Source organism: Pristiophorus japonicus, chromosome 18, assembly GCF_044704955.1.
Source record: "Pristiophorus japonicus isolate sPriJap1 chromosome 18, sPriJap1.hap1, whole genome shotgun sequence".
NCBI lineage: Eukaryota > Metazoa > Chordata > Chondrichthyes > Pristiophoridae > Pristiophorus > Pristiophorus japonicus.
The window spans coordinates 83,513,736-83,531,889 of record NC_091994.1 but is presented as its reverse complement, the minus strand read 5'-3'; the positions used below and the strand labels follow the sequence as shown (position 1 = coordinate 83,531,889).

At 43.7% G+C, this 18,154-nt stretch overlaps 1 protein-coding gene across 1 annotated transcript in view; it reads right to left on the bottom strand.

Annotated features, from left to right (window-relative positions):
* arhgef10lb (Rho guanine nucleotide exchange factor (GEF) 10-like b) overlaps positions 1–18,154 on the bottom strand; it is a 224,859-nt gene that overhangs the window by 132,358 nt on the left and 74,347 nt on the right. Inside the window, exons 4-5 of the mRNA XM_070860199.1 lie at positions 17,255–17,575; positions 15,687–15,714 (exon numbers count right to left, since the gene is read on the bottom strand). Of these exons, the coding sequence (XP_070716300.1) occupies positions 15,687–15,714; positions 17,255–17,575 (349 nt within the window). The remainder of the gene's footprint in view (positions 1–15,686; positions 15,715–17,254; positions 17,576–18,154) is intronic.

Genomic DNA, 18,154 nt, shown 5'->3' with positions numbered 1-18,154 from the left:
AGACATAGCGAGGGTCTCACAGTCGGATGCATATAAATACATAAGGCCGGTAATGGATAGATTGTTGACCGTGTAAACGTCCCCAGTGACGACAATAGCCAGAATGAGTGGGCACTCAGATTTGCGTCTCTGGCTGGCTTCCCATCGGTTCAGGGCGCTATCAACTGCACACACATGGCAATCCGAGCACTCCCAGATCAACCAGGAGCATTCGTCAATCGCAAGCATTTTCATTCCATCAATGATCGCCTGGATGGGTCGGAGAGGAATTTTCCCGGATTTATTTTCCCTAAATTGGCCTGGGTTTTTATCTGGTTTTTGCCTCTCCCGGGAGATCACATGGCTCTGGTTGGGGTGGAGTGTAGAATGTTTTAGTGTAAGGGGTGTCGCAGTTGTGTGGGGCAGACTGGTTGGGCTGGGTGCTCTTTACCTTTCTGCCATTGTTCATTGTTCATAGGTTAATATGTAACCTTTAGGGCTGCTGACCGAGGGCCGTGTGGCTCATTGTCGGCCGGCGCGGACACGATGGGCCGAAATGGCCTCCTTCTGCGAAATAAATTTCTATGTTTCTATAATGTTTCTAATGTTCAGCTACTGTGCAACCACAAAAAAGGGTCATGTAGATCTGCACTAGATTCCCTGGGAACTGCCATGAAGCTTCCATTCTGCGGCAGTTCAACATCCCTGACCTGTTCACACCTGGAACCAGCCTTAAAGGGTGACTGCTGGGAGACAAAGGATAACCCCTTCAAATCTTGCTGATGACATCTCTGAGGAAGCCCATCGATGGACACCAGAGGCACAACGCGAGCCATATGACCACCAGATGGATCATCGGCATGCTCAAATTGCACTTCAGATGCCTGGACAGGTCTGGAGGTGCCCTTCAGTACTCAGCAGCGAGGGTCTCCAGGATAATCGTGGTGTGCTTTGTTCTGCACAATATAGTGCAGCAACAAATACTAGAAGTGCAGGAGGAACAAGCTGCTCAGCACTCTTAATCTGATGAGGATTGCCGTAGCGAGGAGGAAGAGGAAGATAGGGGCGCCCAATGCCAGAGCAGCCAATCACATTGCTGTTCAGGTCATTAAAACGCTTCCTGGTCTGGATCCAAGGCCTCATAATAATGGTCCTGCTGCTCACCTCCAACCACACCTTCTTTGTTGTGCCAGGTTGTTTTTTCAATTGCTCGGAAACACGATCGCTTTCCTCACCCTTACTGCACCCAGTAGTGTGTCCAGGGACGCCGCGTTGAATCTGGCCACAGCCTTTGCCCTCCTTGCTTCCATTTTTCTCAATCCACTTTACTGGACAACAAGCACAATTCACAAACCTCCAAACCTCCTCCACCACTGCATCTGTGAAGTGGGCCTTTCAATAGTCGAGGTGGAATCACGTCATGCTGGTTCGCACCACGCCCGCTCACGCGCAGTGGAGACGAGAAACCCGAAGTTAAATTATAATGAGGCACCCGTGTTGTCATTGGACATTCCCACACGTCCAACAATCTTGCGTGTTTGTCGCCTGCTATCGCCCCACCCAGCTCCGATCCAGTCTCCGTGTTAATATCAAAATTACTGTCTAAGAAGATTATATAGCAGGATGGTCCCAACTTACATCCCCAGTCTGTGCTGAGTTAGCTGATCCCAACTGAGGCAAGGTTTGGGAATCAAAGACAATTAGACTAAGGTCCCTGCTCCTAACCGTGACCCAATAACCTCTGCTGGACGTGTATGTGTATGAATGCCAATGAACACAGGATTGGGCTTGCCTATAATGTCTTCCACAGTTCAATATCCCACTAATAATTACTGTCTAGGCTCACTCATGAACAATGGCCACTTGAATGATGAACCTGGCAACACTGCTCGGTGAGGATGTTGATACTTTCCGGGGAGTGGATAGAGGAGAAACTTGGAGAAGGGATAAAAACATAAAGAGATTACAGTCCCCACAGTTTATAGCGTGCGTGTTCGTGCAAACACTATTTGCCCACGGTACATGATGGCCGGTACAACAGGGGAGTGCTATGACAGTAGACTACTATATACGGCAAGATCCTACAAATCCCCTGGGAGGACAGACGCACCAACATTAGCATCCTCGACCAGGTCAACATCCCCAGCATTGAAGCACTGACCACACTCGATCAGCTCCGCTGGGCAGGCCACACTGTTTGCATGCCAGACACAAGACTCCCAAAGCAAGCGCTCTACTCGGAACTCCTTCACGGCAAACGAGCCAAAGGTGGGCAGAGGAAACATTACAAGGACACCCTCAAAGCCTCCCTGATAAAGTGGAACATCCCCACTGACACCTGGGATCCCTGGCCAAAGATCGCCCAAAGTGGAGGAAGTGTGTCCGGGAAGGCGCTGAGCACCTCGAGTCTTGTCGCCGAGAGCATGCAGAAATCAAGCGCAGACAGTGGAAAGAGTGTGCAGCAAACCAGTCCCACCCACCCCTTCCCTCAATGACTATCTGTCCCACCTGTGACAGAGACTGTAGTTCTCATATTGGACTGTACAGCCACCTAAGAACTCATGTTAACAGTGGAAGCAAGTCTTCCTCGATTCCGAGGGACTGCCTATGATGATGATATACTGCAGTTCAATATTGAAGTCATATTTGGTACTGCAGTGTGCACTTAGTACAAACTGTAATCCCACACCACTTATAATGGATTAGAAGGGTTTAAGTAGACAAAAGTCCTTGGATCTTAAAAGGTGGTATTTACTTATGTTTGTTCTTGCTTCGGTGCATCTTAACGAGGTGCGAACTGTGAGTAAACAGCTTTTTAAAAAATTCATTCATGGGATGCTGGTGTCGCTGGCAAGACCGGCATTTATTACCCATCCCTAATTGCCCTTGAGAAGGTGGTGGTGAGCCTCCTTCTTGAACCGCTGCAGTCTGTGTGGTGTCAGTACTCCCACAGTGCTGTTAGGGAGGGAGTTCCAGGATTTTGAACGAGTGATGATAAAGGATTGGCGATATATTTCCAAGTCAGCCCGGTGTGTAACTTGGAGGGGAACTTGCAGGTGATGGTGATCCCATGCGCCTGCTACCCTTGTCCTTCTAGGTGGTAGAGGTCGCGGATTTGGAAGATGCTGTCGAAGAAGCCTCAGCGAGTTGCTGCAGTGCATCTTGTAGATGGTACACACTGCAGCCACGGTGCGCTGGTGGTGGAGGGAGTGAATGTTGAAGGTGGTGGACGGGGTGCCAATCAAGTGGGCTGCTTTGTCCTGGATGGTGTCGAGCTTCTTGAGTGTTGTTAGTGTGCACTCATCCAGGCAAGTGGAGAGTATTCCATCACACACCTGACTTGTGCCTTATAGGTGATGGAAAGGCTTTGGGGAGTCAGGATGTGAGTCACTTGCCACAGAATACCCAACCTCTGACCTGCTCTTGTTGCCACCGTATTGATCTGGTTGGTCTAGTTAAGTTTCTGGTCAATGGTGACCGCAAGATGTTGATAGTAGGGGATTCGATGATGGTAATGTCATTGTCTGTTAATGGCTGGTGGTTAGATTCTTTTCTGTTTGAGAAAGTCTTTGCCTGGCACTTATGTGGCGTGAATTTTACTTGCCACTTATCAGCCCAAGCCTGAATGTTGTTCAGGTCTTGCTACATGTGGGCATGGACTGCTTCATTATCTGAGGAGTTGGGAATAGAACCAAACACTGTGCACATCCCCACTTCTGACTTTATGACGGAGGAAAGGTCATTGATGAAGCAGCTGAAGATGGTTGGGTATAGGACACTGCCGTGAGGAACTCCTGCAGTGATGTCGTGGGGCTTTGATGATTCGCCTCCAACCACCGCAACCATCCTTCTTTGTGCTAGGTATGACTCCAGCCAGTGGAGAGTTTTCCTCTTGATTCCCATTGACTTCAATGTTAATAGGGCTCCTTGATGCCACACTTGGTGAAATGTTGCCAAGGACAGTCACTCTCACCTCACCTCTGGAATTCAGCTCTTTTGTCCACTTTTGGATCAAGGCTGTAATGAGGACTGCATCCAAGTGGTCCTGACGGAACCCAAATTGAGCATCAGTAAGCAGGATATTGGTGAGTAAGTGCCGCTTGATAACACTGTGACACTTTGCTGAAGATTGAGAGTAGCCTAATGGGGCGGTAATTGGCTGGATTGGATTGTCCTGCTTTTTGTGCACAGGGCATACCTGGGCAGTTTTCCACATTGTCGAGTAGGTGCCACTTTTGTAGCTGTACTGGAACAGCTTGGCTAGAGTTGCAGCTAGTTCTGGAGCACAAATCTCCAGCACTAAAGCCGGGATGTTGTATCCAGCGCGCTCAGCCATTTCTTGATATCACATGGAATTAATTGAATTGGCTGGAGACTGGCCTCTGTGATGGTGGGGACCTTAGAAGGAGGTCGAGATGGATTATCCACTTGGCGCTTCTGACAATGGTTGCGAATTCTTCAGCCTTATCTTTTGTACTCATATGATGGGCTCCTCACATTAGTTGTTTAATTGTCCACCGCCATTCACAACTGAATGTGGCAGGACTTCAGAGCTTTGATCTTATCTGTTGATTGTGGGAACGCTTAGCTCTGTCAGAAGCCTACTGCTTCCGTTGTTTAGCATGCTTGTAGTCCTGTGTTGTAGCTTCAACAAGTTGGCACCTAATTTTTAGGTACGCCTGATCCTGCTCCTGGCATGCTCTTCGACACTCCTCATTGAACCAGGGTTGGTCCCCTGGCTTGATGCTAATGGTAGAGTGAGGTATATGCCGGGCCTTGAGGTTACAGATTGTGGGTGGAACACAATTTTGCTACTGCTGATGGCAGCACGTCATGGATGCCCAGTTTTGAGCTGCTAGATCTGTTCTGAGTATTGATTCATCAGCTGAGGGAGGGCAGTTGGTGGTAATCAGCAGGAGGTTTCCTTGCCCATGTTTGACCTGATGCCATGAGACTTCATGGGATTCAGAGTCAATGTTGAGGACTCCAAGGGCCACTCCCTCCAGACTGTATACCACTGTGCCACCACCTCAGGTGGGTCTGTCCTGCCGGTAGGAAAGAACATACACAAGGCTGGTGATGGAGGAGTCTGGGATGTTGGCTGAACGTCCAGTAATATAACCTATGCTATCGTAGCCGTTCAGCTGTTTCTGAACAAAATAAATGGAGCACTTAAGACTGGCAACTTTGAAATTGATGTTAATACAAACGGTTTCTGCTTTTTGGCCAATGTAAGTAGCTGCCCATTTTAAACATCGACATTTTAAATGGTAGGGATCATATTTTTGTCTGAATGGATAACAGCAGCCTTCAGCCTAAACTGCCCTACAACTCATCCTTCTCCCTGCATGGTGTTTCTGTTTGTGATGATGCTCGAGGTGTTCAGTCAGACACGCTCAAAATCTGTCAAATAAATGAGTTCATTTGCAGTGTGCAATTTCATCACCAGAATTTTGAATTGCTCCAGATAATGTTTACCTTTTATATACCAGCTACCTCCATGACCCGAAGGATTGTTCCGATCATCTCCACGTCATAATCATCTAATGGTTATCCTTTATTATCCCAAATGTTTTGCAGTAAAGTTTGTTCTCAATGGAAATAGGTTTCAGGTGTCTGTGCAGCAACCAACACTTTGTTTTGTTGGCACAAAGTGGAATGTTTATAATTCTAGTTTTAATTCATAGTAACAGGCCAATCCTCAATCAACATGATCCAATGCTGCAACTAAGCAGAGAGGTAGAACAACTACTCCCACAGCCACACCTACCAGGCTAACAGGTGAGGCACCAACTGGTTTAGGGACAACCTAATCCAAAGAAATTTTGTGGGTTACTGCAATATTCTACCTTACAAACTCGTCCTCCCTGTATCAGAAATTAGATTTGTTGCACCATCTCCTGCCATTATTTCTCAGAGCATCCTTTAACTTTATCTTCCATAGAGTTTCAGTTGCTTTGACACACAAAGGTATGAATTTCCATTTGTAGCATCTTATGTCCTCAGACATCTTAAAACACTTTACAACCAATGGATTATTTTTGAAGTGTAGTCACCGTTGTTAAGTTGGCAAACATGGCAGCTAACTTGCACACAGTAAGGTCTCACAAAAAGCAGGTGACTAAGAAGTTACTCTGTTTTTAGTGGTAGTCGTTGATGGAGGAATGTTGGCCAGAACACAGGGAGAATTTCCTGTATTTCTTTGTTTGGGGAAATGAAGTGTTTTATATCCACCTGAGCAAGCAGTCAGAACCTCAGTTTAATGTCCCATTCAAAAGACAGTACCGCCCTCAAAGCAGCATTCCTTCAGTAATGTGCTTAAATCCCAATCATGATTATATACTCCAGTATATAGTGAGGCTTCAACCCACAAAGTTCTGACTCAGAGGCAAGAATTGAGCCAAACTAACACTTGACTCTTAACATCTGGTAGTTCTAAACATAATAAAATAATCACTCCAGCCAGACACATTGGAATGTCCTTCTCCTCCAGGCTGTTCTGCTCTGTTCAATATTAGCTTGCATTAAACATAATGATTTTGTTCTTCAGAATGAACATTGTGGCCCTTCGAGTGATGGTAGTAATAAACCTCTTTTACTTTTAAAGTAAATCTCTTCAATGACTCAAGAAGGTCAGAGGTGACCAGCAAAGATGATTGTGTATATTAGAAATGTAAGTTCTGAAGAAAGGTTAAAGAAGTTGAGCTGGTTTTCTTTATAAAAGATGAGACTTTGAGGTGACTGAATTAAAGTTCCCAATATTACGATGGGGATTGACAAAGTTGATTTCAGGCAAATTGTTCATGACGATAAAGGGTTTAAATCGCAGGAAGATGAGAGTTGGAAGAAAAGTCAGGTAGAACTTTTTCATCCTAAAGGTAATAGAGTTGTGGAATAATTTATCATGGAAGGAATGTAGTACAAAAACTCTAGAAACAATTAGATAAATTTTCAGAACAATAAAGGACTGAGGGATATGGTGAGAAGTTGAGTAGGAAGAGCTGATCCATCAAAAAACAATGAGATTTTTGAGCTTAATAGTCTTTTACTGTTCTGAAAAATACTTAGTTTTTTTGGTCTCTTTCACTCCTTTCCTGAAAGTGTTAACTCTGCAGGCACTCCAGCTCACTTTGGGCATTAATCATATATAAGACTTGACAGCAAGTGTGAGTAAGCTACTTGACTACAGGAGTGAATCACAACAGTCTTGTCCTTGCCCACCCACACACATTCAGTACAGGTGACTAGATACCAATCATAGGTGGAATTTTCCTTCTTTAATTTAAAGAATGATGCTAAGGATTATTGCAACATCCTGTAATGTCTGTAGCTCCACACTGTGGACGCCTGTGTTACTGCAGCTAGTACTATTTAATAAAGAGCAGGTCACCTGACCAGCAGGTCAGAAGATTCCGGAACCAACAGCCATCATACAGGTTGTGTGTTGTGTGCTCTCCAAAGATATGACATTTGGCGACGAGAATGGGATGTAATCGGATAATACAAAGCTGAAATTTTTGTTGGTGAAGGATTTAGCCAGTCGACAAACAAACTTTGAGAGCTTCTCTGTTTTTGGAAACATCTACAAATCTGAGGTAAATTATGAGCACACTTGGTTAAACTGCCAGAGTCAAAATGGCTGCCCCTATGGGAGTTATAGGGCATTTGGAGGAATTTCAATGCGACAGTGAAAGTGTCAGAGCGTATGTGGATCAGTTAGAAATGTTTTTCACTGCACATAATTCGAAATTCCCGGTAATGAAGACAATGACCGGGCAGTGTTGGAACAAAAAAGAGCTATATTCTTAACTGAGGCAAGGCTCGAGTTGTATGAAACGCTGATAAATTTGCTTGTGCCTGACAAGCCAAAGGATACAACGCTGAAACAGATTCTAACTAAGTTAGAACAACATTACAGTCCTGTTCCGTTAGAAATTGCTGAAAGTTATCGTTTTGGAATACGAAATCAGAAGGCCGAAGAAAATATCAGTGAGTACATTGTAGCATGAAAATAGCTATCTATTCACTGTAATTTCGGAGACTTTTCAGAACCGAGCATTGCGAGACCGCTTTGTTTGTGGGATGAAAAATGATGCAATCAGAAGAAAGTTATTGACGACGCCTAATTTGACTTTTGATTTAGCTTGTCAGACAGCTCAGTCAATGAGCATAGCCAACCAATATTCCCAAGAATTTCATACTAATTTCAGTCATCAGACAACCAAGATGAAGCGCCTGCAGGTTCAAAGTAAAAGGCGATGGGGCCCCAAAGTCTCAGAAACTGGAAATGGGAACAGAGCATTGATGTCCTGCTATTGGTGCCTGGGACAACACATTGCTCAAAGTTGTCCATAAGTGAAGGCAGAGTGTTTCATCTGCAGGAAAACTGGGCAACTTGCGAAGGCATGCCGACTGAAGGGTAAACCAGCTTTCAAAGCTATGAGTAGAAATCCCCAGAGACTACATAGCATGGAAGAACAACAACAGGACGAGGAGATATTAGAGTTAAACGTCATCAGGAGCACGAGGTTAAGGACGGCAATTCGAAAAGTATCATAATCCACATAGATGTTGCAGGATTCAAGATACCCATGGAAATCGACACTGGTGCATCCGTGAGTGTAGTACTGGAGTTGCTATCTAAATTGCGAGATTTCCCATTGGAGAAAGCCAAGATAGAGCTGCAAGGCTACTCGAGAGAGAACATTCTTGTGGTAGGTCGTATCACCGTACCGGTGAAATACAAGGATCAAGTTCAGAGCATGCCTCTAATAGTAGTGGCAGGAAACAAGTCTGCCTTACTAGGAAGAAATTGGTTGGGTTCATTGAAGCTGGATTGGAGTGAGATTTTTGGTGTTGAAACGAGATTTGCGTCAAAGGATGATGTCATCAAGAATTATCCGAAGGTGTTCTGCGAAACGGGCAGTCCGATCCAAGGCTTCAAGGCGAGTGTCAGGGTACAGAAGGACGCTAGATCAGTTTACTGCAAGCCACGTTCCGTACAATATGCACTCAAGGAGAAAGTTGAGCAAGAACTCAAAAGACTAGAGACTGAGAACATTATTTCTAAGATAGATCGATGTATTGGGCTCCACCCATTGTTGTCGTACCTAAGTCCGATAGTACGGTAAGATTGTGTGGTGATTATAAAGTAACCGTAAACCAGGTTCTAGAGGGTAATGTCCCCAATACATTGCCAAATATAGAAGATTTGTTCACAACACTGACAGGGGGTCAGATTTTCTCAAAGTTGGATCTGACGAATGCCTACTTATCACTTGAACTAGATGAGGAGTCCAAGTCATGCTTGACTGTAAATACTCATCTAGGCCTTTATCAATTTAATAGGCTACCATTTGGAGTGTCTTCCCCTCCTGCCATATTCCGAGGGGTAATGAACCAGATTTTGCAAGGTATTGAAGGGGTAATATGTTATTTAGATGACATACTAATTTCAGCACCAAATAGGCAAATTCATAACAACATATCAAACGGCTAGAGAAGCACAGAGTACGAGTGGCTGCTCGCAAGTATGAGTTATTTCAAAGTACTCAGTGGAGTACTTAGGGTACAGAGTAGACAAAGATGGTTTACATCCAACCAAGAAAAACTGGATGCAATCAGAAATGCATACACTCCCAAGAATGTCACTGAACTTCGATCATTTTTGGGTCTTTTGAACTATTATGGGAAGTTCCTATCAAATTTGGCTACAGCATTACATCCACCAAATGACCTATTGAAAAACAGGTCCATTGGAAGTGGTCAAAGAATGCGATACGGCATTCAAGGAGTGTAAAAGCAACTTGGTAGAGAGCACCATGTTAGTTCACTATGACGTATCTCAGGAGATCAAGCTAGCATGTGATGCCTCTCCGTATGGAGTTGGGGCAATAATCTCTCATGTATTACATAGTGGGGAGGAGAGACCAATTGCTTTTGCTTCATGCACTCTCAGTGCCAGTGAGCGTAATTATGCAAATCGAAAGGGAAGCTTTGGCATTAATTTTTGGGGTCAAGAAATTCCACCAAATACTTGTATGGTCATAAGTTTGCTCTCGTTACGGACCATAAGCCCCTGACAGCAATCCTCCATCCAAAGTCCCCAATTCCAACATTGGCTGCAGCCCGAATGCAGAGATGGGCTTTGATTTTGTCAGCATATACATATGAGATTGAATACAGATGATTAGCTGATCACAGTAATGCTGATGCCATGTCTAGATTGCCTTCCCCATCACAAGTTACACCCGATAGGGAAGAGGTGTTCCATTTTTCATACAATGATGAACTGCCAGTCACAGCCGAAGAGATTGGGAGAGCAACCAAACGTGACCCAGTTATGTCAAAGGTTTATGATTATATTGCAACCGGATGGCCAAACCAGGTACCAGACAAATATATTCATCCATTCTTCATTTGTAGGAATGAATTATCAGCCGATAAAGATTGTATCATGTGGGGTGCAAGAGTGGTTATAACAAATAAATTCAGGTCTAAATTATTAGGAGACCTCCATTATCAGCATCTGGGAATGTGCTTGACCAAGAGTTTTGCACGCAGTTACTTATGGTGGCCAGATCTTGATAAAGATATAGAGTACATCGTCAGTCAGTGGACGACATGTCAATTGGTAAGCAATCAACCACATCAGTACCATTACAGCCATGAAATGGCCTCCCAGGGTGTGGCAAAGGCTACATATTGATTTTGCTGAACTGGAAAGACAACAATTGTTCATTGTGATTGATAGCCATTCGAAGTGGGTCGAGGTATTTCCAATGTGGAAAATAACAAGTAAAACATTAGACATTTTGCGAAGATTATTTTCTTCATTTGGCCTCCTAGAAGAAATTGTTTTGGATAATGGACCACAATTTCGTTCAGAAGAATTTGCACAGTTCATGAGCAAAAATGGTGTGAAACATACCAAGGTTCCACCATACCATCCTGCTTCGAATGGTGCAGCAGAGCGCACTGTACAAATTGTAAAACGTGCCCTCATAAAACAAATGTTGGATCCAAATCCAAAGAAACGACAGTTGTCATTGGACCATAAATTGGCTAATTTTCCAATAAGGTATCGTAATACTCCTCACACAACTACTGGTAGAACATCAGCAGAGTTGTTTTTCAAACGACAGCCACGAACCAGATTTTCGTTGTTAAAACCAAACTTGGCACAGTCCGTAGAAGAGACACAATTAATTCAGAAAGAGAATCATGATAGAGGTAGAGTAAAAGAGAGAAGTGTGAAATTAAATCAGAAGGTGAGAGTGAAGAACCATCACCATAAATGGGTAAAGTGGTTACCAGGAAGCGTGGTGAAGATATGTGGTCCTCGCACATATTTGGTCAAGATGTTTGATAATGGACAGGTTAGGTTTGTTCACATTGATCATATTTTACCCACAGACATGGAAGTAGTTGAAGGTGGCAGTGATTCAATTATTTCTGACTCATCAGATAGTTTTGATACACCAGTAGCATATCCTACATCCAATGTACTGGAAACAAATCCAAGAGAATGTCTGAGTCCGAGTCTGGAAAACAAACAGTCTGAAGTTAGAGAGAGTTCAAATGGAAATCAAGGGCATCCCTTGGAGGAAAACTTCCCTCAGGATCAGCCTCGAATGAGTTTAAATTCGACACCATGTTTGGAAGGTTCTGTTCGAGAGCGAAGGTATCCTCTTTGAAACAGAAAACAAGTGGTTAAGCTTGATTTGTAAATATGGCAAAATAAGGCCATATCTTTTGTCATGTATAACCATGCAAGTTATGTATGATGATTGTTTGTTATAATAACTCTTCATTAAGGAGGGAGAAGTGTAATGTCTGTAGCTCCACACTGTGGATGCCTGTGTTACTGCAGCTAGTGCTGTTTAATAAAGAGCAGGTCACCTGACCAGCAGGTCAGAAGATTCCGGAACCGGCAGCCATCTTACAGGTTGTGTGTTGTGTGCTCTCCAAGATATGACACATCCCTTCTGTTATTATGCTATTATTTTCTTATGAGATTCCAAACCAGCTTAAGGATGGTAAGTACTAAGTACAGAGATACCATTTAAGTTATTACTGCCTGCTTATGTCCTTAACGATACATGAATACAGTGGACAAAGTTCCTTTGGTTTCTCCTCATGTATTTGTTTTTCTCAATGTTCATTTACTTAAATGACATTCTGAAAGCATTCTTCTGTCAAGTCACCCTTCAGAAATGGAACATCTTTTCTCTGATCTGAGACATATGAACATCAGAAAATAAATAACCATTGTCCTAATTTCTTGATTCTTCATAGCTTCTGGGTAGTCTGTAAATTTCTTCACAGTCAACATATATCATGGGAAATACCAAATAAATTCTCACTTTTCCAAGTGAATTCTCTCTGTATTCCTAAATTTGATTTTATGCGAAGCGAATATGAAAGCGGATTATTTTAAGTGAAGGAATGCCCAATCTTTGTTGGTGTGCTTAAATCCAGTTGTCAAACCATCTCGGGACTTTACTGATGAATGAATTACACAGACCATCACATTGGATTCTTATTTCCTTATTGGAGGTCGATGCATTCAAGAAGGCCTGTGCAACAGGCTTTGGGCTCAGGTCTTTGGTTTCCCTTAAAGGAGCAAAAGACGACAATTGCTCACTTTCCAGAAGGCTGGTCAATCAAACAGAGTTGTTTGAAGGTGGTCACATAGTGTTCATCAACAAGGCCAATGCTGTTTTTTTAACTGACAATATACTTTTTTATTTTTAAATTGAGTAACCTAGGTGAAGGAACAAGCCCCCACCAAAGTTACAAAGGGAAGGATATATTTTCGAATCGGTATTTTATCTTAAATAGGGTAATGCTGGCATTAAAAGAATGCTGCTTGGAAAAAATACCATAAGGTGACATTAATCTAGAAGTAATGATTAGATGACGCCAAACTTAGCTTTTAAAAGCCTAGATAGGATTGGATTTTCCGGTGCTGTCTGCCTCTGTTTTCACCCCGGAGGAGTCGGCAATGGCGGCGGTGAGCTCTCCTGGACGGGCAGCCAGCTTCCAGTGTTCCGCCGGGATTTTAGGGGCCAGTTTCCACCCTGAAGAGGCGAGCCAGTGTGCAATGCCCCTGGTTGCAAAGCCGGCTCGCTTTTATACTCCCGCCCGCCCTGCTGAGACCGCCTGTGAAAACGGCCAGTCCGACCTATACCGGCTGCAGTGGGGTAAGTAATGCACACCTCAAGTAAGTGTGATTGTTTCTTCTTTTATTTTGTTTTTTACGATTTATATTGTGGTGGTGTGGCCAATGTATTGGAAATGTTTTTAGTGTTTTTTTTCCCTAGGCCTCTCACAGCGCTCCCAGGCTGGCTGTTTAGCTCGGGATTTACCCAAGCTCAGCCGGCCTAGCGCCCTAAGAGAGGTGTGTAACGCCTCCCGTAGCGCTCCGCCCCACACTCAGGGCCCAGCTGCCCAACTTTACTGACTGAGGCTCAAACGGATAAGGAATTCCAAGGTGAAATCGAATGAGGTTGCGTCGGAGGCAGTGCAATGAATCTTGATAAATTCCCCACTGATGTTCAGCCATGCATTCAAATGTTGAACTGGTAGGAAGTACTGTAATCATTTCTCCCAGTAAGCAACGGTAGTGACCCCTGTGTTTTGGGTGTTGTTTGCTGCACTGAAGGGGGAATGTTAAGAGTTATTTCTCTTAGTTCTTTTGTTTTGTTACAGAATTATCGTACTGAGTTCTCCCAGTCCAGACACACTATTAAGGGCTTCCCTGTGCAGCACTGACAGCACTCGTATTTCTTTAACACTTGAGATTCATGGAAAATGGGAGTGATTTCCAAAACCCCTTTGTCATTTTCTGACAATATACCTCTGTCAGAAAATGACAAAGTGAACTCCCCTCAGCTCCTTTAAAGGGAGGCGGGGTAAAAGGTAAGTAAACTAAAATAGTTTTTAAAAAGCATCTCCACTTGCATCCTCTGCGAAAGCTCAGCCCAATATCAATGGGGCTGGTCCAAGCAGGTCTGTAGCTTGTCATACGATAACTTTCCAGTGTGAAGCCAGGACTCACCACCACAAACATAGAAACATAGAAAATAGGTGCAGGAGTAGGCCATTCGGCCCTTCTAGCCTGCACCGCCATTCAATGAGTTCATGGCTGAACATTCAACTTCAGTACCCCATTCCTGCTTTCTCGCCATACCCCTTGATCCCCCTAGCAGTAAGGACCTCATCTAACTCCTTTGTCAGTGGTGGGGCTGCGCCATAAGAAAGAGAGAGTGAACTTGCATTTAAATAGCATCATTCACCATTATAAGGCCAGGAGCGTAGCTGTTTGCTGATCATTTCACAGAATTCAGCTCCATTCACAACTCTTCTGACCCGTGCCAGTCTGCAGGAGGACTTAACAATATCCAGGCTTGGCCTGACAAAAGACAGGCAATATTTGTGCTATATAAGTGCCAGGCAATGGTCATTTCCAACAAGAAAAAGCCCAGCCTCCAACCCCGACCCACAACACCACCACCATCACTAAATCCCCCACCATCAACATATTGGGAAGAATCGGCATTGGCCAAAAACTTAAATGTACTTACCCTACCACACTGTGGTTACAAAAACAGGGAAAACTCTGCAACGAGTGACTCACGTTATGATCCTTCAAATTCCCTCCACCATCTACAAGGCACAGGTCAGGAGTGCGATGAACTACTCATCACTAATCTGGATGGGTGCAGGTGCAACGTCGCTCAAGAAGCTCAACACCGTCTAGCATAGAACAGTTCACTTGATATTCATGCCCCCTCCATTACTGATGCATTGTGGTAACAGTATTTACTATCCACAGGATGCACTCCACAATGTTACTTTGACAGCAACTTCCTACCCCACAACCTCTACCACCAAAAAGTACAACAGCACCAATGTCAGAGGAACACTAGCACTTCCAAGTTCTCCTCCCGGTCAGCATCCTGATTTAGGCATGTGACGCTGATCCTTCATTGTTGCTGGGTCACTATCCTAGAATTCCCGCCCTAGTACCATTGTGGAAACAGCATTACCAACAAAGAAAGGCCCATAGTCACCTCTTAGGGCAACTAAGGACAGGCAATAAATGCAGCATTACCAGCATTGCCCACAACCCGAGAACAAATAAGAACATAAGAAATAGGAGGCCCCTCGAGCCTGCTCCGCCATTTAATACGATCATGGCTGATCTGATCAGGGACTCAGCTCCATTTCCCTGCCCGCTCCCCATAACCCTTTATTCCCTTATCACTCAAAAATCTATCTATCTCCGCCTTAAATATATTCAATGACCCAGCCTCCACAGCTCTCTGGGGCAGAGAATTCCAAAGATTCACAACCCTCTGAGAAGAAATTCCTCCTCATCTCAGTTTTAAATGGGCGGCCGCTTATTCTAAGGCTATGTCCCCTAGTTTTAGTTTCCCCTATGAGTGGAAATATCCTCTCTGCATCCATCATGTCGAGCCCCCGCATTATCTTATATGTTTCGATAAGATCACCTCTCATTCTTCTGAACTCCAATGAGTATGGGCCCAACCCACTCAACCTATCTTCACAAGTCAACCCCCTCATCTCCGGAATAAGAAAATAAATATTTGAACTTTCCCCAGTTTAGTAAAGTAAAAACGTTTACTTAACATTTCAAATAATTACATTGAATAAAAGAATCTGACAAATATAATACTCACCCTGAACCAGAGGCGATGGCAGCAGAGTCTGAAATAAAAATGAGAGAAGTTAATGATTGTTATAAGTATAGTTTTTCATCTTGTTAATTTACTTTTTTCAAATCCAGCCTTCCCAACTATTGTCTCCCGAATGTGCTGACTTATGTTGGGTTACCATTCCATGGGTGCTAGCCATCCTTGGGTATCTTGCTCAGTCATTTTTCATATGTAAACCTCAACAATGAATGGCCGCAGGTTCGTCAACCATGCAGGGGATCATAACATAGCCTGACGTTGTCCATTTCCATGAGAGATTGGGAACAAAATGTTGACTGATGTTATGTCCCAACCTCTCCCTGCCCCACCCCACCACTACTCCAGCTGAAAGCAACTAATTCAGGACAGACTTCCGATTAAATCTGGGGCTTTCCTGATGTGTACAGCTCAGTTAAACACTAAGCAGTACATTTCCCATTTTGGTCATTGTGAGGCAGTTCAATATAACATGCTCCTGTTAAGTGAACAACTCATTTTTTTTTACATAAAATTGTCCTACACAAAGCCAAAAAAAAGGGTGATTCCATGATCCAACAAGCGAGTGCACCTTGGGGAAATCGAGAGACACATCTAGTTATTCATTTTAATGATGGAGAATCATGGGCTTCATGCCCGTGACTTCCCGAGATGCGCTCCCTGCAAACACCACCCCCTGCTGGGAGTGCTGGATTGCAGCATCGTCCTGAATGTGCATTATTACAAATAGACCAATTCAATTATACAATGCAATGTTGAATTTCATATTTGCAAATTAACTTAACTGTGTTCTCTGCGAGTTTTGCTCTGACATTCTGGAGAAAAATCTGCGTAGTGCAGGAAGTTTAAAAACGTTGACTTTTCACCTTTGTGACCAGAGTTTAATTCCAGCCCAACCTAGCTCAATTAATCATTTTAAATCTGAAATCAATAGATTTTTGCTAGCCTTGGGTATTAAAGGATGGTAGGTGGACGGAGTTAAGATGCAGATCAGCCATGATCTCATTGAATGGCGGAACAGAGTCAAGGGGCTGAATGGCCTATTACTGTTCCTACATTGGGTGAACACAGAAACAGTCATACTCGCATTCTCTCACTCAACATGATGATTGATCATGTAGGCGAGGTATCTAAGGGCTGCTAATGCCTGTGGAAACACACTTCAGCAAGAGTCAGAATCTTTAGGAATGGGAAAGGGAACAAAACTGATGGTAAAAAAATAAATTGAGGATTGAGGAAAGCCCCTCCATCCCACTGTGCCCACTTCCCATCTACACTGTCCCCAGCATACTGAATCTCCTGAATAACCATATGTAAAACGTTCAGCTGATAATACTCTTTCACACTTCTCCTTGACTAAAAATAGCAACCGTGTGAAATATTCCAATGGTCACAACAGAATGGGAACTGCAGAGCTTTAGAGAATATTGACCATACTTATCTTTCCAATCCTGTTACTAATTGGATATTCCACACAGATAAATCAATCTGTACACAGACAATTATTTTGAGGTGATGTATGGGATTCTGGAATGATCGGTTCCTCTCTTTCTTACCTGTGCTGGTGGAATGTACAATTGAATCTGTGGGGGAGGTGACATTATTCAGGTGCGGCGTAGAGCTCAGAGTTGCTATTATGGGCGATATAGAAGGTGGGTTTGAGTTTGGTAGGACTGCACCTTGCACAGATTGGGTAGACTTTGCCGAGTCAGACACTGTGTCAGCAGCTTGATTATCGCCTGTGTTTTCTGGTGATAAGTTGAGATCTGGCCCTTTTCTGATAGTGACATCTTTTTCAGCCAGAGTATCATCAAAATCAAACTCTTCACCGTATTCTTCATCTGAAGATGATTCCAGCTCATCAGTCAATTGGCCATCTGTCAGAACAAAAATAGAACTCTGATCACATTGACTGGCTTTACAAATAGACCTTATTCAAAACTGTCTATAACTCCCCGATCTATCCCAAACTGATGAGGCTGTTGTAACATGTCTTCTGAAATCCTGGATGGCATCCAAGAAACAGCTTGTAATTTGACAGGCAATCCTTCTCTCAGCTCTACCCTCCAAGATCTCCCTCTCTATCGCAACCTTTTTCCTCTCTCTCTACTTCGTTCTTACCACAGGTACCACGATAATTACTCCTTTGAATATTGGTCTTACTCTTTCTAAAATATACCATACTACACATTGTTTGATCTCCCTATGTCCTCACTGTGCTGAAATCAAGACTCATCGCACCACCTCCTTGTCTAACTCATTCCTTCCTGGAATCTCAAAACTGTGTAACTCCTTGTGTACCTCCTGCAATCGGCAGACTTGTAAATGCAATCTTGGCTTTGCCTAACTACTATCCCTTGACTTATCTCATCTTTTTAATCTTGGTGGTGTCCTGCACTTTGGGCCTTGGCTCTTCATCATGCAAAGAACTGTACCAATGCAGTGATGACATGTCT